Here is a 24,149-nt window from a genome sequence, read left to right as displayed (position 1 = left end):
TATCAGAAAATATTGACAACTGGATTGATCTAACTGCTAAATTGACAGAAGAATAAGCCACCTTGAAGAAGGAAAAGGAGCAATTACAGGAACAAAATAAAAAACTGAATGAACCTGTGATTGATTTCAGAAACTGATAGAAGCCTTGAACAGAATACTCGAAAAAATAATATCGAGATCAGTGGAATTCTCCAGACACTTGACGAAAACAGCCTTAGTCTGCTAAAGGACGTAGGAAGAGCTATGGACCAAGAGCTGCTGGAATCCCAGGTGTCAGCGGTGCATAGAGAGTCCTAACGTACAAGGCCAACAGGACTCCCTCCATCGTGGTCCAATTTACGGGAAGGATACAGCGAGACGCCTGGATCACAGCTTTCAAAAATAAGAATACCCTGATGGCGTCGGAGATTAACCCTGCCTTCCCTAAACAGCAATCAGTGTACGTGAATGAACACCTGTCATCAGAAGACAAAAAGCTACTAGGCCAAATAAAGAAGAAATTCAGTGAAAAAATGAGAAGTTTGTTGAGGTGAAGGAGGGGAAGGTCGTCGTGAGGATAATGGAAGGGGGAAATGTTCCAAGGTAAATTAAATAGAAGTCATTGAAGTATTAATTCCAAAGGCTGTAAACGAATTCATAGTAACATGGTTGTTTATGTTTACTTTAAAGTAAATTTTAATTTTTTAGTGTGTAAATTAGTAAAACAAATTGTACTGTAGTGATGTTTGAAGAATTTACTCAAACTTATGATAGCCTAAATTGTGATTTTTTTAATTTTTCCAATGAACTTAAAAATATCTTCCTTATGTGCATAAGTAGATAAACCTAATGCCGAATAATAGTTTCATATCTATGATAAATAATGCTACAAGAATTACTCTACACAGCTCCACTTGTTTGGATCATATTTTTATAAGATTCGAAGATATAAACTTATTTCATAGCGCCATTTTTGACATAGGTTTAACAGACCACTGTCCTGTTGGGCTTAAGTTGAAGCCTACCATTATAAAATAATTTGAAACCTGAACCATTTTATAAATGAGTTTATGATCTCAAACAATTAAACTTGTAGCAGAACTTTTTGAATGGAAGAATATTTTGACTTCAACTGATGTAAATCGTTGCTACAATAAATTTATAAATACGTTAACTAATATTGTCCAACGTAATAAGTTTAAATAATTAAAATTTATTAAGTTCATTAATTTATTAAATTTAGTAATTTAAATTTATATTACAAAACCGTTCATATTTCAGCAAAACTTGTTAGTCCTTAGAAAATGTTAGGATGTTAAGTAGAATTTAAAAGAAACAAGTTATATAAAATATATAAAAGAAGAGCATATGACAGTAACTTCAAGAAATACTTTGACCAGTATATGTTACATTTAAAATCTGATATAGAAAAATACTAAAAATACTTCTTACTCCAGGTTAATAAACAGTTGTAATGGAAGACCTGAAACCAATCAGTAATGTACAGGTGTTGGAGGAATCACAAAGTTTGATAAGGTAGTACTGGAAGATAAGTACAGTCATTAAAGATCCGCAGTTGATTGCAAATAAAATCAATTCTTAATCTGGTTAGTGTTTCTAGTGTTACTGATAACATTATCAGCAACGACCCTGCATTGAATGTAAGCTTTGCCAACCAAATATAATCACTATTCTTTCCTCCAGTTAACAAAACAGTATTATGGAATATTATTAGTAAACTAAAAAAACCAAAAATCCACTGGATATGGCTACTTTAATGGCTAGCTTGTAAACAGGTTGCTGTAAATTTTTCAAACATTCTTTCTAATATATTTCTTAGAGCATTTTGACAGGTATGTTTCTAGATAATCTTAACAAAGTTATAATGTTACCTCTTTCAAAAAAAAAAAACATAACATTTCAATATAGAACAAATTCGTTCAATTAGTTTTCCCAAAATTATAGAAAAATGTATGATAAAAAAGAAAAAAAAGTGAAATTAAAATTAAAAATTTTCAGCGCAAAAACCAGTTTGGTTTTACTGCAAGAATAGGGACGGAAGATACTTTGGTGCAATTCAATGACTCAATTTATAGTAACATGAATAGAAACGAAAAACTTTTGCAGTTTTGTAGTTTTTACAAAGTGATTCGACCAAGTCAAACGTAATATTCTATTTAAAAAATGGATGCTGCTAGAATCAGAGGCGTATATTTTTAGTGGTTTAAAAGCTTTGCCCCTTACAGTAAAGGCCGGAGTCCCACAAGGCTCAGTCATCCCAGATACCTTATTTATTATTTTTATTAATGATTTATTAAAAGCAAATTTTAATGGCACAAACAGTGCATTTGCTGATGATGTTACTTATTTATAATCAGGTAGGTTTAGTAAAAACTTATAGGGAACCATAAATAATAATCTGAGACTGTTAAGCTCCTGGTCTATTAAGAATAAAATGTTAATAAATGCAAATAAGACTAAGTTTGTCAATTTTGATTTAAGCGCTTTAGTATTAATGCGCCTGTGAAGTATCACGAAGAAACGTGGATAATCGTTATTACATGTAACTGTATAGAATTAGAAGAGGTTAATTTTTTAAGCGTTTACGAGTATATTTTTATCAAAACATAAACTGGAAAAACATATATATTTCGTTCAAAACCAAATTATAAGTTAGAAAGTTTTATTATTTAAGAAATGTTGTGGCAAAAAGCTTCTACGTACTCTGTATTATGCACTAATGTACTTTAGATTGCAATATTTTATTTTATGCTGGGGAGCAGCTCCAAAAACAAAAATATATGATATTAGAATAACGCAGAACATATGTAAACGTTTAATTTTATGGAAAAAGGCGAGAATCGTCTTAGCCTCTTTACTAGCAATTAAAAACTTTTCCTGAACAATACATTTTTTTATTTATAAAGTATTAAGATTTTTTTATAGGAAGTGGAAATAAAAATAATATTGAACAACAAAAACAGTAAATCCCAAGAAGTTTGCATAGAGCTCTTATTTAAAAACCCAAAGTTAATAAACTAGCTTTCAGGAGTTCGTTTTCCTAAAGGCTCTACGTTTATTTAATAAAATTGCAAAGGAAAAAAAATAAAGACCTTAAATTATATTTTCAATAGTATAATTAATTGGCTACTTAGTCAAACTGAACAAGTATATATCATACACAACAGATTAGTATAAAATATTCTTAATTGAATTCTTTCTTTTTGTTATTTGAAAACTTAAATTCGTCCCCTATATAAAAAATTCATTTATTTTAAATGTTCCTCTCTTTTAAATAGTAACCAAGCACAATATTAAATTTTATAGAATCTTAACACTATTTCATTGATCTAAAATATCAAGATTTATTGTCAATATATAAATTGAACGTGTAAAATAGATGAGAATAGTCCTATATTGAGAGTTTTATGTACATTTAAAAATTAAATAGTAGGTATATTTAAGATTATGAACAGTTTAAATTGATTAAGTTATGCTCTTATCAACGTAAATATTTTTTTCTTTAAGATTTTATTTTAGTTAAATGTAGTAAGTAACTTATATATATTAGAATATATATTTTAGAATTTATATACTGTATATATATATATATATATATATATATATATATATAATATATACAGAATATATATATAGAATTTATTCTATTATATATATTTCTATATATATATATATATAGAAAAAAAACTGTTAATTACTAAAAAAATATTGTAATCAGAAAGTTTACTTCAAAAACCATAAGGATGGAATTGGCAATAAAGATTCTGGCAAAAATAGAAATTCCTAAACTACACAATGTAAAAGTTGCAGTTCCTTCAAGTAAATTTGAACTTACCACATTAGACTGCGTAAGTGTGGATGTCTGATCAAAGTCCTTCGGTTTTGTCCACACCGACATTTTTGTCTGTGTGTTATAGTAATAAGGTCGCTTTCTTGATTTGGACATCAACTTTATCCAAACAGAAGACGGAGATTTATGTGGGCCGTTCATTCTAGAACAATAAGATTAAATCAGACAAGAGTACTGTATGGTTTGTTACATTAAATTTAGCATAAATAGATAACAAAATGTAGTAAAGTGCATTTCATCAATAGAAACACTCGTTGAATTTCGAAATACAGGCTATAATTTGTTGCCTATATTTTTTCCTTTTCAACCCAATTAAAATACACAGGGCCTAGCAATTCATACAAAATACTAAATTTCTATCATTATTGAAATGGGGTTTCAGAACTCCTTTAGGACAATTAATGTGATCGTTTCTTTCAATTTAAAACATTATTTCGCAATCAAACAATTTAACAACAAAATGGTTAGTAGTAAACTTATTATTGTACTTATATTTTTAAGATTCTGTCTGTATGAATGTGTTTTAAATTAAATCTTTATATATAATATATATATATATATATATATATATATATATATATATATACACACACACACACATACGAACTAAATGTTGTAAGGATGTTAAAACTAATGATTGGATTAAAATTTGACATAAGATTTGTCATTAAATCTGAATTTTTGAAATATATATATATATATATATATATATATATATATATATATATATATATATATATACATATATATACAGGGTGTACATAAAGGCCTGCACGAGGTATAATATTTTCTGAACGATAACTGATAAACCAACAAGATTTGGTACATCAACACTACACCTAAAATCTACTTTTTGAAGGAACTATCAGTTTTCTGTAATATCATGGGGACGTCCCGCAACGAGTCAGAAGAAATTGTATAACGATACGAGAAAATAGAGCATAGAGACCTAAGATGTTACTTATTTTCCAGAGAGAAAACAAAGTGCAAGATTTTGGAGTGACCGCGGCCGGATTACATCTCCAGAACGGCTCCTGCAGTACAATTGTATAACAATACGAGAAAATAGAGCATAGAGACCCAAGATGTTACTAATTTGCCCGAAAGAAAACAAAGTGCGAGATTTTGGAGTGACCCCGGTCGGATCACATCTCCAGAACGGCTTCTACAATACAATTGTATAACAATACGAGAAAATAGAGCATAGAGACCCAAGATGTTACTAATTTGCCCGAGAGAAAACAAAGTACAAGACTATGGAGTGACCCCGGCCGGATCACATCTCCAGAATGGCTCTGAAGGTTCAACTCAATTTCCGGACGTCAATGGGACGCTCTAGACAGACAGACACATAGGAACACGCGATATGTCCACCAATGAGAGACGGTGGTTAAATCGGACGATTAGTACAACGGTTACTTGGACAAGCTCACCAGTACTGATTTTTGCATATGAACGCTCTAAACTATTTTAAAGATAGCAAGAAGTCTTCTACTGGATATTAAAAACTAAAACCTACTCTACTGGTTATATTGTTAATATTAAACAACAGTTCTCTTGAACTCTCGCTGGAGTTCCACAAAACAAACCAATCACACATAATAGCTAATTAAAACAACACTAAAACGAGAGGGAAACATGGATCAGCTGAGTTGAGAAGTGGAAACACCTGAGCCGCAGGACTGACCAGGGTTTTGCCTGGAGTAGGTACGGCACTGGAGGTGCGGGCTCCAGTATAGAGGGGAGGGGCGCGGTGCTCTGCTACCGGTGCTCTGGTTTGCTTTCATGTGCTTGCGCTACACTTTCATGTGGTGAACAACATCAGTCGATGTGTCAAAGTTTGTAACCAAGGAAGGGTTACAGTAGTCACACCACAGAGATATAGAGTCAACGGTATAATGTGTACCTAATGGTTCAGCCCAATAGCTAACCAACTTGGCTAAGAGGTCTGCGGCACACAATTCCAGTCTTGGAAGTGTAACACGCTTACTGTTTGTGCAATGCAAGTATACTACGGCTTCGTAACCACTCTCTGAAGCGTCAGAAAACCCATGTATTTCATACTTTATTGGGTCATTTGACTGTATAGGACGAGGTACAGATCTGTCAGTCACACTTTTAAGTTCTTAAACAAAAGGGTTCAGTTTTGGGCGAGCTCAGTGGGTAGGGGTTCATCCCAAACACTCCCTGAGGACCATAGCAACCGCATAAAACATTTAACGATCACTATGCAAGGAGAGAGGCAACTACAAGGATCATAGATGTTAGCTATAAGGCTAAAAGCACTTTACTTTTGGTAGGGGTCTCAAAGTAGAAATCTTTGTTGTAAGTGAATGAGTAATTTTAAAAGGACCAATGTAGGCCTAGTATAGAGAAGTTGAGATCATCTGATTGCTATAAAAAGATGGTAGTCATACACTGATCTTCAGGAAGCCCCTGTAGAAGTTTCGGGAGTTGGAAACAAATTTCCTAACTTTGAAGCCTCCTAGCTTCAAAAGTTGGGTAATTTGGTCTTCAAGCTCCAGTGCTCTTTCAACACTGTTAACACTAGGGATGATGTCATCCATATAACATTGATGTGTGAGGACCTCGGGTGCACGAGGAAAGCGTGTACCTTCATCTTGGGCTAATAGCCTCAAAGTTTTGATTGCAAGATAGGGAGGGTTGTTTTGGGCTGATTTTTTATTGTAGAGAGGGGGCTCTTCTTGACTCCATAAACGATGGAGAGAAGAGTGGAGGTCAACCTCATTAGTTGTGAATAGAGCGATAGAACTTGAGAGGCAGGCTGCACATGGTACAGTTCGAGGACTTTACCGGCGTGCTTGACCTTGAGGTTGTGGTGATTGCCGGGAGGGTGGTGGGGTAGCGTTATGCGTTGCGTCCCGAAAACATTTCCTATGAATCATCGACGACAGCCTCCTTTCTCGAAATCGTACTGACGCAATAAATTCATCTCACTCGCTAAAAATCAGTCTGTTTTCCGACGACGCTAAAGTCGAAATTCAAAGGTAAAATAATTATCGAAATCGTGATTAATTGTTTATAAATTTATGAAGGAAGAGACAGACCATCAAACCAATAGTATTCCGTTGTCGAAGGCTCGTCAAAGAACTGCTCCAGCAACTGGTGTATCAGAGCGAGGTGTGACTCAAATAAACGGAGAGCTTAAAAATTGAAGGTTAGTAATCAGTGCATAGCAAGTTTTCCTACAACTTCTTAGGACAGTTACTTATTTAGATGACTCGATAAGTGTGCAATGAAAAGTCTAGTGTACAATTTCACATAGTAGAATAACGGATATGGACTGTAAAACTATAGAGGGAGGCGCTAAGGGAAAAAATAAACTTTCAGGGCTGTGAGAAAAGTTTGAGGTGGATATTAAAGGACCAGGGATTTATTTGGCGAAGGGTGACAAACAAGAGGACATTTTTAATAAAAACCCAGAAATCCTAGGGAAAATGATAACATATTTTAGAGCATTACAACATTACGGGGAGCAAGGACGCCCAATAATTTATTTAGATGACTCTTAATACCATCGTCTCACGTATCTAACCTAACTTGGTCTGTTTTCTCAAAGTGAGGACTACACGTTCCGATTGACAAGGGCGAGAGACTGATAATTATTTATGCAGGTGGAAAAAAAGGGTTCTTGCCTAATACTTTTACCTAGTGGGAACTACCATAACAAGAGAGAGAGAGAGAGAGAGAGAGAGAGAGAGAGAGAGAGAGAGAGAGAGAGAGAGACATTTGACATTTGACATTTCTTTATTTTACCTGCCCCGGTTTAGACCAGAGGTCCACTCTTCCACCGGAACAGGCATCAAATAAATACAATCCTTTTTACATTTGAGTTGTGGTTATACATTTATAAATGAGTTATTATATTTTACTAACAATTACATGTTCGATTATAGATTAATTTATGTTTAGATTTATGGATTTTTTATTTAAACATTTAAATAAGACAATAAGTCAACGAAGTACCAACAAATACATTCTTACATCTAAAATAAATCAATTATATCTTGCCAGTAAGTTTTTTTTTACTTTTTTCAAAAACACTTTTTCGCTGTTACAATCTCTAAGTTCAGTCTGTAATGCGTTTAATTTTCTAATAGACTCAACATGGAATTACTTTGAATAAATTACAGTTCTATGTCTAGGAAACTGAAGAATTACATTACCAAAACGTGTTTCTCTTAAATGTACATTTCTCATAGTCGTATATTTTTCATGTAAATATGATGGCTCTCTTCTTTTCAAAATTTTAAAAGACAAGGAAAGCATACTGTATTCTAACCTCTCCTTAATTTTTAGCCATCCTAACTGCTTGTAGTAACCTGTTACATGTTCATCCAATCTGAGCTTGAAAATAAACCTAACACAAGCATTTTGTGCTCTTTGTAATTTCTCCACTAAAGTACTGCTTATATCACAATAAGCCATACTAGCATAGTCGAAAAATGGAAAAATCAATGTTGATACCAACAATTTTCTAACTACAATAGATGGATTGAAACTCAACCGCTTAAACTGGTACAAACATTGAAACACTCTCTTATATATATAATTAATCTGATCTGACCATGACAAACTATTTGAAATCCTTAATCCAAGATTCAAAACATTTTTCTCATATGGCAAAACAACACCATCTATGACCACATTGTTGATTATATTGTAATCCAAGGTATTTAAAAGTCTACTAGTTCCTAAAATAATTGGTTTGCACTTTGCAATATTTAAACTCAAACCATGAGCTTTACACCAAATAAGGAGTGTGTTCAAATCTGAGTTTAGACTTTGTACAGCATTATTTATGTTATTAACATCAGCATGAATGTACAACTGCAGATCATCTGCATATGCCATGGATTTACAAAACATCAAAGAATCACACATTCTATTTATATACAGAGAAAACAACAAAGCTGATAAGGTTGAGCCTTGCGGTACACCGACTGTGTTACTCTTCCAGTCTGAGTATCGGCCACTTCCGGTTTTAATCTGTTGCAACCTACCATTTAAATATGAACTAAACCATGTTACTACATTATCACTAAAACAATAGGAACGCAATATTGCTAACATTAACTGATGATGAACACAATCAAAAGCACGAGGAAAATCTAGTAATATTAACACCGTTAATTGCCTATTGTCCATTGCTCGTCTTATATCATCTGTTACATTTACAAGGACCGTTTGAGTACTAAAATTAGGTCTATAACCAGACTGATATTTGTACAATAAATTGTTATCACACACAAATTTACACATTTGTTGGTACACTATCTTATCAATTATTTTTCCAAATACACACAGGATATTTATAGCTCTATAGTTCTTACATTCTCTTGGATCTGGTATCTTAGGCAAAGGCAATACAAGAGAAAGTTTCCATTGCTGAGGGTATACACTATTCATTAAAGAAAAATTAAACACATGGCATATGACATCTTTAACTTCGTTAAAAATTAACTTTAAAAACTTCAAGTGTATCCCATCACTCCCAATGGCATTTGAAGATATTTGTGAAATAACCTTACACATAACATTTGTGTTAACCTGACTAAAACTAAAATAATCATCAATTCTCATATCAAATTCTCTTAAACCATTATAATAATCAATCATTTTAACATCAATATCATTATTAATTCCACAAAAAAACGAATTTAATTCATTAATATCAACAACAGGATCACTCAATTTTTTAGACTCTTTACCCGCACCCTGATCTCTAATTGTTTTCCACAGAACTCTACTCGAAAGAAAACAAAGTGCGAGATTTTGGAGTGACCCCGGTCGGATCACATCTCCAGAACGGCTTCTACAATACAATTGTATAACAATACGAGAAAATAGAGCATAGAGACCCAAGATGTTACTAATTTGCCCGAGAGAAAACAAAGTACAAGACTATGGAGTGACCCCGGCCGGATCACATCTCCAGAATGGCTCTGAAGGTTCAACTCAATTTCCGGACGTCAATGGGACGCTCTAGACAGACAGACACATAGGAACACGCGATATGTCCACCAATGAGAGACGGTGGTTAAATCGGACGATTAGTACAACGGTTACTTGGACAAGCTCACCAGTACTGATTTTTGCATATGAACGCTCTAAACTATTTTAAAGATAGCAAGAAGTCTTCTACTGGATATTAAAAACTAAAACCTACTCTACTGGTTATATTGTTAATATTAAACAACAGTTCTCTTGAACTCTCGCTGGAGTTCCACAAAACAAACCAATCACACATAATAGCTAATTAAAACAACACTAAAACGAGAGGGAAACATGGATCAGCTGAGTTGAGAAGTGGAAACACCTGAGCCGCAGGACTGACCAGGGTTTTGCCTGGAGTAGGTACGGCACTGGAGGTGCGGGCTCCAGTATAGAGGGGAGGGGCGCGGTGCTCTGCTACCGGTGCTCTGGTTTGCTTTCATGTGCTTGCGCTACACTTTCATGTGGTGAACAACATCAGTCGATGTGTCAAAGTTTGTAACCAAGGAAGGGTTACAGTAGTCACACCACAGAGATATAGAGTCAACGGTATAATGTGTACCTAATGGTTCAGCCCAATAGCTAACCAACTTGGCTAAGAGGTCTGCGGCACACAATTCCAGTCTTGGAAGTGTAACACGCTTACTGTTTGTGCAATGCAAGTATACTACGGCTTCGTAACCACTCTCTGAAGCGTCAGAAAACCCATGTATTTCATACTTTATTGGGTCATTTGACTGTATAGGACGAGGTACAGATCTGTCAGTCACACTTTTAAGTTCTTAAACAAAAGGGTTCAGTTTTGGGCGAGCTCAGTGGGTAGGGGTTCATCCCAAACACTCCCTGAGGACCATAGCAACCGCATAAAACATTTAACGATCACTATGCAAGGAGAGAGGCAACTACAAGGATCATAGATGTTAGCTATAAGGCTAAAAGCACTTTACTTTTGGTAGGGGTCTCAAATTAGAAATCTTTGTTGTAAGTGAATGAGTAATTTTAAAAGGACCAATGTAGGCCTAGTATAGAGAAGTTGAGATCATCTGATTGCTATAAAAAGATGGTAGTCATACACTGATCTTCAGGAAGCCCCTGTAGAAGTTTCGGGAGTTGGAAACAAATTTCCTAACTTTGAAGCCTCCTAGCTTCAAAAGTTGGGTAATTTGGTCTTCAAGCTCCAGTGCTCTTTCAACACTGTTAACACTAGGGATGATGTCATCCATATAACATTGATGTGTGAGGACCTCGGGTGCACGAGGAAAAGCGTGTGTACCTTCATCTTGGGCTAATAGCCTCAAAGTTTTGATTGCAAGATAGGGAGGGTTGTTTTGGGCTGATTTTTTATTGTAGAGAGGGGGCTCTTCTTGACTCCATAAACGATGGAGAGAAGAGTGGAGGTCAACCTCATTAGTTGTGAATAGAGCGATAGAACTTGAGAGGCAGGCTGCACATGGTACAGTTCGAGGACTTTACCGGCGTGTTTGACCTTGAGGTTGTGGTGATTGCCGGGAGGGTGGTGGGGTAGCGTTATGCGTTGCGTCCCGAAAACATTTCCTATGAATCATCGACGACAGCCTCCTTTCTCGAAATCGTACTGACGCAATAAATTCATCTCACTCGCTAAAAATCAGTCTGTTTTCCGACGACGCTAAAGTCGAAATTCAAAGGTAAAATAATTATCGAAATCGTGATTAATGTTTATAAATTTATGAAGGAAGAGACAGACCATCAAACCAATAGTATTCCGTTGTCGAAGGCTCCTCAAAGAACTGCTCCAGCAACTGGTGTATCAGAGCGAGGTGTGACTCAAATAAACGGAGAGCTTAAAAATTGAAGGTTAGTAATCAGTGCATAGCAAGTTTTCCTACAACTTCTTAGGACAGTTACTTATTTAGATGACTCGATAAGTGTGCAATGAAAAGTCTAGTGTACAATTTCACATAGTAGAATAACGGATATGGACTGTAAAACTATAGAGGGAGGCGCTAAGGGAAAAAATAAACTTTCAGGGCTGTGAGAAAAGTTTGAGGTGGATATTAAAGGACCAGGGATTTATTTGGCGAAGGGTGACAAACAAGAGGACATTTTTAATAAAAACCCAGAAATCCTAGGGAAAATGATAACATATTTTAGAGCATTACAACATTACGGGGAGCAAGGACGCCCAATAATTTATTTAGATGACTCTTAATACCATCGTCTCACGTATCTAACCTAACTTGGTCTGTTTTCTCAAAGTGAGGACTACACGTTCCGATTGACAAGGGCGAGAGACTGATAATTATTTATGCAGGTGGAAAAAAAGGGTTCTTGCCTAATACTTTTACCTAGTGGGAACTACCATAACAAGAGAGAGAGAGAGAGAGAGAGAGAGGAGAGAGAGAGAGAGAGAGAGAGAGAGAGAGAGAGAGAGAGAGGAGAGAGAGAGAGAGAGAGAGAAAGAGAGAGAGAGAGAGAGACATTTGACATTTGACATTTGACATTTCTTTATTTTACCTGCCCCGGTTTAGACCAGAGGTCCACTCTTCCACCGGAACAGGCATCAAATAAATACAATCCTTTTTACATTTGAGTTGTGGTTATACATTTATAAATGAGTTATTATATTTTACTAACAATTACATGTTCGATTATAGATTAATTTATGTTTAGATTTATGGATTTTTTATTTAAACATTTAAATAAGACAATAAGTCAACGAAGTACCAACAAATACATTCTTACATCTAAAATAAATCAATTATATCTTGCCAGTAAGTTTTTTTTACTTTTTTCAAAAACACTTTTTCGCTGTTACAATCTCTAAGTTCAGTCTGTAATGCGTTTAATTTTCTAATAGACTCAACATGGAATTACTTTGAATAAATTACAGTTCTATGTCTAGGAAACTGAAGAATTACATTACCAAAACGTGTTTCTCTTAAATGTACATTTCTCATAGTCGTATATTTTTCATGTAAATATGATGGCTCTCTTCTTTTCAAAATTTTAAAAGACAAGGAAAGCATACTGTATTCTAACCTCTCCTTAATTTTTAGCCATCCTAACTGCTTGTAGTAACCTGTTACATGTTCATCCAATCTGAGCTTGAAAATAAACCTAACACAAGCATTTTGTGCTCTTTGTAATTTCTCCACTAAAGTACTGCTTATATCACAATAAGCCATACTAGCATAGTCGAAAAATGGAAAAATCAATGTTGATACCAACAATTTTCTAACTACAATAGATGGATTGAAACTCAACCGCTTAAACTGGTACAAACATTGAAACACTCTCTTATATATATAATTAATCTGATCTGACCATGACAAACTATTTGAAATCCTTAATCCAAGATTCAAAACATTTTTCTCATATGGCAAAACAACACCATCTATGACCACATTGTTGATTATATTGTAATCCAAGGTATTTAAAAGTCTACTAGTTCCTAAAATAATTGGTTTGCACTTTGCAATATTTAAACTCAAACCATGAGCTTTACACCAAATAAGGAGTGTGTTCAAATCTGAGTTTAGACTTTGTACAGCATTATTTATGTTATTAACATCAGCATGAATGTACAACTGCAGATCATCTGCATATGCCATGGATTTACAAAACATCAAAGAATCACACATTCTATTTATATACAGAGAAAACAACAAAGCTGATAAGGTTGAGCCTTGCGGTACACCGACTGTGTTACTCTTCCAGTCTGAGTATCGGCCACTTCCGGTTTTAATCTGTTGCAACCTACCATTTAAATATGAACTAAACCATGTTACTACATTATCACTAAAACAATAGGAACGCAATATTGCTAACATTAACTGATGATGAACACAATCAAAAGCACGAGGAAAATCTAGTAATATTAACACCGTTAATTGCCTATTGTCCATTGCTCGTCTTATATCATCTGTTACATTTACAAGGACCGTTTGAGTACTAAAATTAGGTCTATAACCAGACTGATATTTGTACAATAAATTGTTATCACACACAAATTTACACATTTGTTGGTACACTATCTTATCAATTATTTTTCCAAATACACACAGGATATTTATAGCTCTATAGTTCTTACATTCTCTTGGATCTGGTATCTTAGGCAAAGGCAATACAAGAGAAAGTTTCCATTGCTGAGGGTATACACTATTCATTAAAGAAAAATTAAACACATGGCATATGACATCTTTAACTTCGTTAAAAATTAACTTTAAAAACTTCAAGTGTATCCCATCACTCCCAATGGCATTTGAAGATATTTGTGAAATAACCTTACACATAACATTTGTGTTAACCTGACTAAAACTAAAATAATCATCAATTCTCATATCAAATTCTCTTAAACCATTATAATAATCAATCATTTTAACATCAATATCATTATTAATTCCACAAAAAAACGAATTTAATTCATTAATATCAACAACAGGATCACTCAATTTTTTAGACTCTTTACCCGCACCCTGATCTCTAATTGTTTTCCACAGAACTCTACTCGAAACGTCTGTTTTGAAAAAGTCATCAAAGTGTTTATTTCGAGCGTCTCTGACTTGTCTCTTAATACTATTTCGTAACACTCTGTAATGCTCCCATGTAACAGGATCTTTAGTACGTACATAGCGCTTGTACAGAGAGTTTCGTTGGTTCATTAATGTTTTTAAATTCCCATCAATCCATGGACATGGGTTTCTCTTCGTACAAATACGCCGTTCTGGAATATACCTATTATACAAAGATAACAACCTTTCACATAAAATATTAACTTTATCTTCAATTGAATCGTTATTATAAAGGTCCTCCCATTTTAATGCTAAACATTCATCTTTGAGCTTATCCTTATCAATATTTTTAAAATCTCTTAACATTAAACAGCTTTTCTCATTTCCTCGCTTAAATTTTAAGTTTAATTCCACATATATTAAGTCATGATATGAAAGCCCTGACACAGATGATTGACCATAATCAATAACTTTAGACAAATCATTACACAGAATTAAATCTAGTAACGTGTCCGATGTTGGTAAATGATACGTTGTCTGTAGTGGCAACAAATGTAGGCTCAAGTCATTAACACAACCCAAGAACTGAGTTTTGTCATAAAACACTTTGTCACTACTTAAATCAATATTAAAATCTCCTAAAATTAAAACATTATCATAAATTGGTAAAAGATTAGATAATACATCAAACAATTCTACAAGAAAGCCCACTTTTGGTGGACGATAAACAACACATAACAAAAGCTTCCAGCCTGAACCCACTTCTAAAATAATGAACTCCGGTTTTTTACAGTAAATCGCCTGAGAGAGTGCAAGCACTTTGTAATTGAAAACATTTCTTAGATATACTACAACACCTCCTCCCTCTTTGTTCTCTCTATCATGTCTGATGAGGGAATAACCTTCTAACTGATATGGCTGAGACAATATTTCTGGTTTCAAGAAGCTTTCCGTTACCCCTATAATATCATATAAACCATTCTGAAAATATGTAATAAAACTTTCACGATGAACTCTAAGGTTTTCTACGTGAACGTGTGCTACTTTTAAACCCCTAATTAAATTACCTCGTCTTTGACCGTTATCAATAGCAACATGTTGAGAATGATTAAAGTTATCATTGGCCATCAATTATATATATGTATACAAATAACCAAATGGAAACTACAACAAGTATTAACAATAAGCCAATTAAGAAAACCACTAATAAAATTTAAACGCCAAGAAAGTAACACATTAATATTTAACAATTGGCAATTATTAAACACTTTTACAATAAAAATACAAATAGAGACTTTCAGTGAGATATGTGGACTTAACCTTATGGTGGAGAGAGAGAGAGAGAGGAGAGAGAGAGAGAGAGAGAGAGAGAGAAGAGAGAGAGAGAGAGAAGAGAGAGAGAGAGAGGAGAGAGAGAGAGAGAGAGAGGAGGAGAGAGAGAGAGAGAGAGAGGAGAGAGAGAGAGAGAGAGAGAGAGAGAGAGAGAGAGAGAGAGAGAGAGAGAGAGAGAGAGAGAGAGAGAGAGAGAGAGAGAGAGAGAGAGAGAGAGAGAGAGAGAGGAGAGAGAGAGAGAGAGAGAGAGAGAATCCCTGCGGTCCCTCCTCCACCCCTGGTTTAAGTCGGAGATTATTCACCAGGCCGCTTTCCTGAGTTCCTCTTGAGCCTTCCTCTTGATTACTCTTGATCCTCTTCCGGGCACTCTTGTTGTGCCTATCCAACACACTCTCCCCTCACCTAGCACTTATGTACTAGGATCATCGGAATTTTGAATTCTTCTTTCGTTTTGTTTTTATCAGCCTATGTTTTTCTGCTTCTCTTCAAGCTGCTTGCTGTCTTCCGGCATTTTCTAGGTCATGCTTCTTACTCCCTATCCGTCTACACATACGTGAAAACTCAAGTGCTGATACTTTACTTCAAAGAAAGTTTATCTTTTCCCAAGCCCACATCTTCCGTCGGAGGAGTTCCTTCAAATCTCTCCGTTCTTCTTCGTAGAACCAGCACTCCATCAGCACATGCTGAGATGTCTCCAGCTCTCCGCAGTGGGTGCAGCGGTCATCTTCCACGAGGTTAAAGCTCTTCAGTTTGGCCTTAAAGTTGCCATGTCCACTCACGAACTGTGTGGTGTAGTGGTCCGTCTCCCAGTGCACCTTCTTCCTGATCCTCACATCCGGGACGAACGCAAATGTCTCTCTTCCTTTAGTGCTTCTTTCCCACAACCTCTGCCATTCGTCAAGTGTTTCTTCTCTTCTAATCCCCCTGCTCTCCCCGCTGTCTAACCCTTCCTCCTTGTCCCCTCTTCGCTTCATTCTTTCTTCTACCATCTATTCTAGCGGGATCACTCCGGCAATCACTCTCACAGCTTCGTGGGATATTGTGCTGTAACCCTTGATCACTCCCAATAGCATCTTCCTCTGCAGGCTCATCAGCTTCGACCTCTCTCCTCGTCCTCTCATTCTTTGCCCCCACATTTCACAGCCGTACAGGACCATGGGCTCCAGCGCTCCGATGTACAGTCTCCTTAAGTTTTCACACTTCTTTCCATGAATTTTTTTTGCCAGTCCTTTCAATTTTCCAAAGGCTTTCATAGCCTTGTCGATCACCTGGTCATAATGCCCTGCAAACTTCATCCTGCTTCCCACTACTACTCCTAGATATTTTGTCTCGTTCGAGCACCGGATTGTCACATCTCCCATGTTCACACGGATAAACCTTTCAACTAACTTTCCTTTGAGTAATACCATCACAGTCTTCTCCTTCGAGAACGTCATCTTCCTTTCTTCTCCCCATCCTGTAATAAGCTCTAGGGCTCTTGTCGCCTTCCCCATGAGGTCTGGGCTCGTGTTGGACTTCACCAGCAGCAGTCCGTCATCCGCATAAGCTCTCGCCGAAATACCCTCCTCAAATGGCAGCCGTAGGAACCCATCGAACAGGACATTCCAGAACAGAGGGCCCACCACTGATCCTTGGGGGCAGCCTTTTGTGATGCTCTTGCTCACCTCACCGTTGCCAGCTCTCAGCTTCACTGTCCTCCCCCTAAAGTAGTCCCTCACCAGACGGTAGATGTTGTTGGGGCACCGCCATCTTACCAGCACCCTCAGGATCTCTGGCCACCAAGCGGAGTCGAACGCTCCGGAGATGTCCAGGAACAATCCAACGACGTATTTTTCCTCAGATTCTTCTACCTCTCTTCTCATGTCCAGCAATGCATCGACTGTTCCCACACCTTCCGTGAAACCATACTGAGCAGCATTCGTCCTATTTTCTCTCTCCATCCAATCCTTCATCCTCTTCACGACCAGTCTTTCCCCTAACTTTCCCAACACGGGTAGGAGGGTCACCGGCCTGTAGGATTTGACTTTGCTCGGGTCTTTATCTTCGCTTTTCAAGAATACTTTCACTATTCCTTTCTTCCAGACGTCCGGAAACCTGCCTTCTCTCAGCATCTTGTTGTACAAGTTCAGCAGCGTACCTTTGATTCGTCCGTACATCCTCTTGACGACTTCGCCCTTTATTCCGTCATATCCCGGTGCCTTCCGGTCTTTCATTTGTTTGACACATGCGGTCAGCTCTTCCTCCGTGAAGTCTTCCTCATTTGCTCCAGTGCTCTCCTCCATCATCCCCCCTCTAACTTCTCTCTGTTGCTCAGTGTCTTCATCCTCCCTATCGTCCGGTAGCAGACCTTCGATCAATCTCCGTAGAGTGTCTTCCACTGTTTCTGTCATCGTTCCATCTTCCTTCTCTAGGCTGACCAATTCGATATCCTTCTTTATCTTCTCCGCAACGATCTTGTAAACCTTTCCCCATGGATCACCTTCTTCGTCTGCGATGAGCTTTTCCCACATCTTCCTCTTCTGCTTCCTGATTTCCCAGATGTATTCTGTTCTTGATCCGGTAAACGCTCTCCTGTCAACCTCCCTTCCTGTTCTTCTCCAAATCCTGCTCTTCCCCCTCATCTTCACTCGTAATTTCTCCAGATCTTCCGACCACCAATAGACCTTCTTCATTCCTTTAGTTGCCTTGGGAAACTGGTCCTTCATCAGGTTCAACGTCATTTCCGTGATTTTCTCCGCATGAACCTCTGATGTAGTCATTTCCAGTTCCATGTCTTCGATATTTCTACGTAGCGCCTCGTCAAATCTCGTCCAGTTCACCTTCCTCAAGCAGTACGTTCCTAGTCTCTGTTCGTTTTGGTTACCCCGATTCTCCTGATCTGATATCACCTTCATTGTGATAAGTCTGTGGTCACTCAAGGTCTCTTCCTGTACTGTCCATTCTTTAATCCTGCTTGAGATATCCCTCGTCGCTATCGTCACATCTATGTTCGACTTGCCTCCCTGTGTGTTCTCAAAGGTCATCCACCTACTAAATTTGTTCAGCACCTGAAGATCCCAAGCCCAGACAACGTCTTCTACCTTGGACCCTTTTTCATCTGTAGAACCACTGCGCCACAGTCCTGACCTCGCATTCAGATCCCCTCCACATAAGACTTCCTTGTTTCCTTTCTTCCTAATTATGTCCACTAACCATGTTAAATGCCCATCAATAGGTTCTGATGGCCTGCAGTATAGACTAATCACTTGCATCGACTTTCCTCCTTGTTCCAACCTTACACTGACGCACGTTCCGCTTGTTTCACCTGCATTCATGATTGCTCCGATCTTCTCATTCATCACAAAAATTGCACTCCAGATATCTTCTCTTCCACTCCGGTCATGAAAAACTCTGCATCCAGAAATCCTCACTCTCCCACCCACTATGTATGGCTCTTGGACCAGGAGAACATCAATCTTATCTAGTAAACATCTCCTAATGGCTTCATCCATAGCTACCTTACTCCTACCTAAATTCCACTGGGCAATCCTACAGTCCATAATCAATCTTATCATTATTCCTCTTAACGGCCTTCTCGTACACAGGACACCTCCTTGAGCCTGCATCATGATTTAGGTCCCCTCGACCTTCTCTTTTGCAGTTGGCACAACACACTGCTTCTTTCTTCTTCTTATTAGGGCAGTCTTTATAGTCGTGTTCCTCCGCACAGTATGAGCAACTAGGTTTCAGCGAAGTGCAATGCCTAGCAATGTGCCCAAATCTCTGACACTTGAAACACCTGGCTATTTCCACGTAGTCCTTCACCCTGCAGCACTGCCACTCCACAAAGATCTTGTCTTTCATCCTTAGCAAGTTCCTAACTCTCACGGAGCATTCCACTACAATATGATTTTTCTTCCCTCCAGATCTTGCATCCTTGTACTTGTGTCTCACCTCGAACTCCTGTCTGAACTGTTCCTGCTCGATTTCACTGCCATGCATATTCCTGCTGAACACTTCTTCTTTCACCTCCTCTTCGGTCAGTTCAGCGTTCACATCATAAATCATTATGACGGGCTTCTTCTTTGTCGGTTTCTCAACCTTCAACCCTGCCTCCAAGAGCGATTTCTGCTTTATCAGGTTCTCCACTCCTTCTTCGTTCTCTGCCTCCACGATCACTCCGTTCCTGATGTTAATCAGTCTCCTAACCTTTAGGCCGATTTCTTGTGGCTTAACCAGTCTCATTAGAGTGCTTTTAACTTCTTCACTTTCCTTATTCTCACTCTTCACGATCACCAGTTTAGGTGCTGGCAAAACAGGACCTTTCGTTCCTGAGATTTTTGGCACTTCTTTCCTTCCCAGTGCTTGAGCAAAGGTTGCCCGGTTCTTTGGCTCACACGTTTCTTCTCTCACCTTTAGCTCCTCCCTGACCACTGTCCTTAAGAGCTCTGCCATGCTTTTTCCTTGTTCTTCTACTCTTGTTTCCAAAATTACTCTATCTTCTCTAGCCCTTACGATCTGCTCCTGTAGTTCATTCAAGTGCCCCTGAAAAACTATTGGCATAGGTTTTCTTCACCATCTTAACAATTTGCGGCTGTTTAAACCAGTTCTACATTTTCAACAAGATCTTTCCCATATTTTCTAAGGGGTCTCTTCCAAGTTCCGACTTCTCCTCGTCTTCATCCTCATCCTCGTCTTCCGTATCCTCGACTCTCCTGTTCTTCGACTGTCTATTATCTGCTTCATTAGGACTCCTCCTTGTCCTTTTCTCCATTCTTCTCTTCCCAGCATCTAGTTCTGAATCTGACTCCTGTTGGCTGCTGGTTGCCGAGATCCCTCCTCCCTTATCCAACTTGCTCAGTTTCCTCTCTCTTGCATGCTTCTCCAAGAACTCCCTCTCCACAGCTGCAATCCTCTGCGCCTCCTCCCTTCGACTGTTCTCCTCCTCCTCCTTCTTCTTCTTTTGTTGGTTTTTTTTATATTCTTCCATAATCGTTCCCACGAGTAGCTAGGGAATAACAGTCCGCTCCTCCAGAGCCCCGCTTAGAGAAGTAAGGCTACATTTTGTGAAGGGTCGCCTGGTTCCCTCACAGTGTTCCACTAGCGACTCTTGTCTTCCCAGTGCCATTCATCCCCTCGGCATGGTCCTTAGGATTAGGAATGTAGACGGATTTGAAAAGGCTCCCCTTTTCGCCGACCGCCCAGCGTCGAGGCTACTTGCGCCAACCTCTACTTCAGTCTCCTTCAGAGTGCCACGCCCGTTACCCCGCTCAACTGGATACGGGGATAGGGTAGTGACACCCCGTTCTAGGGGTACAGCGCCTGAAGTACGAGCTGTACCCGCCTCCTTCCCCAGTTAGTCGCCTCTTACGACATGCAGGGGACCGCTCCAGGCCAATTCTCTAAATCCTCCCCGAACCTGGTGGGGGGAGAGAGAGAGAGAGAGAGAGAGAGAGAGAGAGAGAGAGAGAGAGAGAGAGAGAGAGAGAGAGAGAGAGGAGAGAGAGAGAGAGAGAGAGAGAGAGAGAGAGAGAGAGAGAGAGAGAGAGAGAGAGAGAGAGAGAGAGAGAGAGAGAGAGAGAGAGAGAGAGAGAGTCCTATTTATGGTTCTTTCACTACGACTACGCTACTTTTCACACTGTAAAATTAACTTCCCCACATCAAACTATAATCTATAATCATCATTAGCTAACTAACACTAGTATTTCAGGAACTAACAGAAACTTACGAAAAACCAATAAGTTCAGCATTCCGAATATATATTATCTTCATTCAATGTAGGTAATCTAAGTATTTTGGATAGTACTCCAAAGTTTAAAGGTTCAAACTTTGAATTAAGCCTGTTAAATGGTTCATATTGCTAGGATAATAATATATTCGTTGGATTTACAGGAACCAACGATATACATACAAAATTAATCCCCATATATAAATGAGAATAAGCTACGTGCTGTGAAATTTACGTTCTCACATTCAATCAGATCTTTAAATGGAATTATATTAAAATAATAATAATTTTTGCATAAGAAAAAAAAGAACTAATGATGTATATGAAAGAAATATGGTAGTTTGCTATTTCAACGTCACAGATTTCTGGGAACGATGACGCTAGGTCACAATTGTACACATAGATCACACAGACCTTACTTCCGGCCTAGGCAGCAGCCACTGCTACTCCCTGTAGTCAGAGAAACTCTATTGAAATTGTAGCTTCTATTTATGGGGAAGTGTAACATTTAATTACCTCCAAATCCTAATAAATATTTACGACCAGTACGTATCATACAACATTTTCAAAATCTCTAAATAATATTTAATAATCGATTTTGTAAGAGTTTGGAACATTTTATTTGCGGCTTTCATTACTTTACTTAGAAATAAAATTATTGCTATATAGTTATTCAAGAGATATGCAAAAATGCTGGATGAGATTTCTTTACTTTCATCATCACAGTGATGATTATTTAAAGTATAAAAAGCTATTTTGAACAGAAATACGCGACTTTCCATGTTTTGGGCTTATTACAATCCAAAATAACACACAAAATAATTTTTTACTCTAATGCGTAAGTTAATTTTGCCAAAACAGTAATAAATTATTTCCGTGGTAATGTATGTGTATGTTTTAATGTTATAGACAATTGAAGTGAGATATTTAGTGTGAGAAAATTCGCCGAGACCCGGCTTCGTCGGGGATGTACTTCAGAAAAACAAACTGTAGTTCAAGAATTCTTGGTCTGTCCTTTCAGACATATTTTCAAATGTTAGATTTAGTTTTCGACTCTCTTTCAGCATTTATATAATGCTGCATTTTTTGCAATTCACAATTGTACTTTTGCCTGTCTTCTAAGGCGAGATACACAGAATATTCATGCTAAATCCTGAATCTTACATTTTTATGAGAGGGACATTGTCGCTTATGTATGGTGATAAGTCGTTTGAAAACCATTAAGAGCAACTGAAGTATTTTTTCTTTTCATTAATATATTACTCACCACAGCGTAATAATTATTAAACCTATAATATCAATTATGGCATCTTTGAACTTTCTTCCTCTTCATCCGTCGAGTAAAAAGCCTGGAACATGGCAACAACCTAAAATGTTTGAAAATATTACATTTCAAGGGTATAGTTTCAAACATATAAATATCTCGAAGCATTCTTGACGTTAGTGATTACCATTTATAGATGTCCTCATCACCACAATCTTTCCGTTTGGAATCTTCAGGACCGGAAACCCTTAGTATGCTTAGTTCCAACGTAATTCTAAATGAAACGGAAACCTTTTTTAAACCTCAGTCTGTGGATCTTGTACTATACCGACTCTCCTCCTTATTCTGTTTGATAACGTCTTCGCAAAGGTCAATGGCCTACGAGGGCAAACAGAATCATGATTATAAAAAAGCCTGGTATCTGCTTAAAAAATTAAAGTCTAAAACTTAATACCAGAGATTAATATTACAGTTTTCACGATGCAATGTAATCTGTTTACTCATTATTTACAGTGAAGATATTTACGCTTTTGAAGAATCTATATTAAAATTAATATTTCTACATAATAAAAATGCGTTTCTTTAATTAAAATTACCCGACTGTTGGTTGATTTTGCAGATTTCATATTAAACTGTAGGAGTTTGAAGTATTTTTTATATGAAAACCAAATTTGATATCATAATTCTTACGTTTGTGTCATTCTAACATCTGTAATTGGTATTTAATCGCTCATACCGTGTTATTATATTGTAATTGCGGTAGTTCGACTGGGTGACGTAGTTGAGGCGAGGCTGAATGAAAGACAACTTACATTATTGCAATTGTCTAAAACCCTTTGGCATCTTAATACACTGTAACCTGGATGAAGATTTTGAAATCTCTGTAAATGGCATGCTTAAAAATTGTATTCTTTAAATGTTCTTCAGACTTTACTACGAGATATGTCTAACATATTTGAAAGTCTCCGTGTGCTAAGTTGAGGACTGTGTTGTAATCACTGATTTTATTTTGATCGCGTACATGGTATATTACAGGACGTTCTCTCGAACAATTAACGGTTGGAAAAGATCCATTTGTTCGTATGTTATTGAAAACCGACGCACATGTTACGTGAGTAGGTGTTCTTCAATTCGGAAATCGTCTTTCATAATTACGTTTAGCTGCACGATTATTTACATTGGTACAACCATAGATGATAACAATATCTGCGTACTCTTGATTTGAAAATTTAAATGGCATATTGTCGTTAAAAAACTCGAATAAAGTATAATAGACGAGTTACTGTAACAGCTGAATTGTTGGACAGCTTTTCAATAATAACTTCTATTCGGGTAAAGTTGCAGCAGTGTTGCTAACTCTCGATTTTCAATAAACTAAAAGCATTTCAATTGACACTGTATTTTGAAAATGTAGTTTTTCAACAAAACAATGTTTTATACTGTGAATGTTTTGTAATTATTTACTTGAATAACTGGAAAAATATCTTT

At 37.1% G+C, this 24,149-nt stretch overlaps 1 protein-coding gene across 1 annotated transcript in view; it reads right to left on the bottom strand.

Annotated features, from left to right (window-relative positions):
- The window catches only part of LOC124369610, a 107,911-nt gene that overhangs the window by 60,142 nt on the left and 23,620 nt on the right, over nucleotides 1-24,149 (bottom strand). Inside the window, exon 2 of the mRNA XM_046827660.1 lies at nucleotides 3,836-3,992. Within this exon, the coding sequence (XP_046683616.1) occupies nucleotides 3,836-3,992 (157 nt within the window). The remainder of the gene's footprint in view (nucleotides 1-3,835; nucleotides 3,993-24,149) is intronic.

Source organism: Homalodisca vitripennis, chromosome X (assembly GCF_021130785.1).
Source record: "Homalodisca vitripennis isolate AUS2020 chromosome X, UT_GWSS_2.1, whole genome shotgun sequence".
Lineage (NCBI taxonomy): Eukaryota > Metazoa > Arthropoda > Insecta > Hemiptera > Cicadellidae > Homalodisca > Homalodisca vitripennis.
This window is presented reverse-complemented; position numbering and strand designations above follow the sequence as displayed.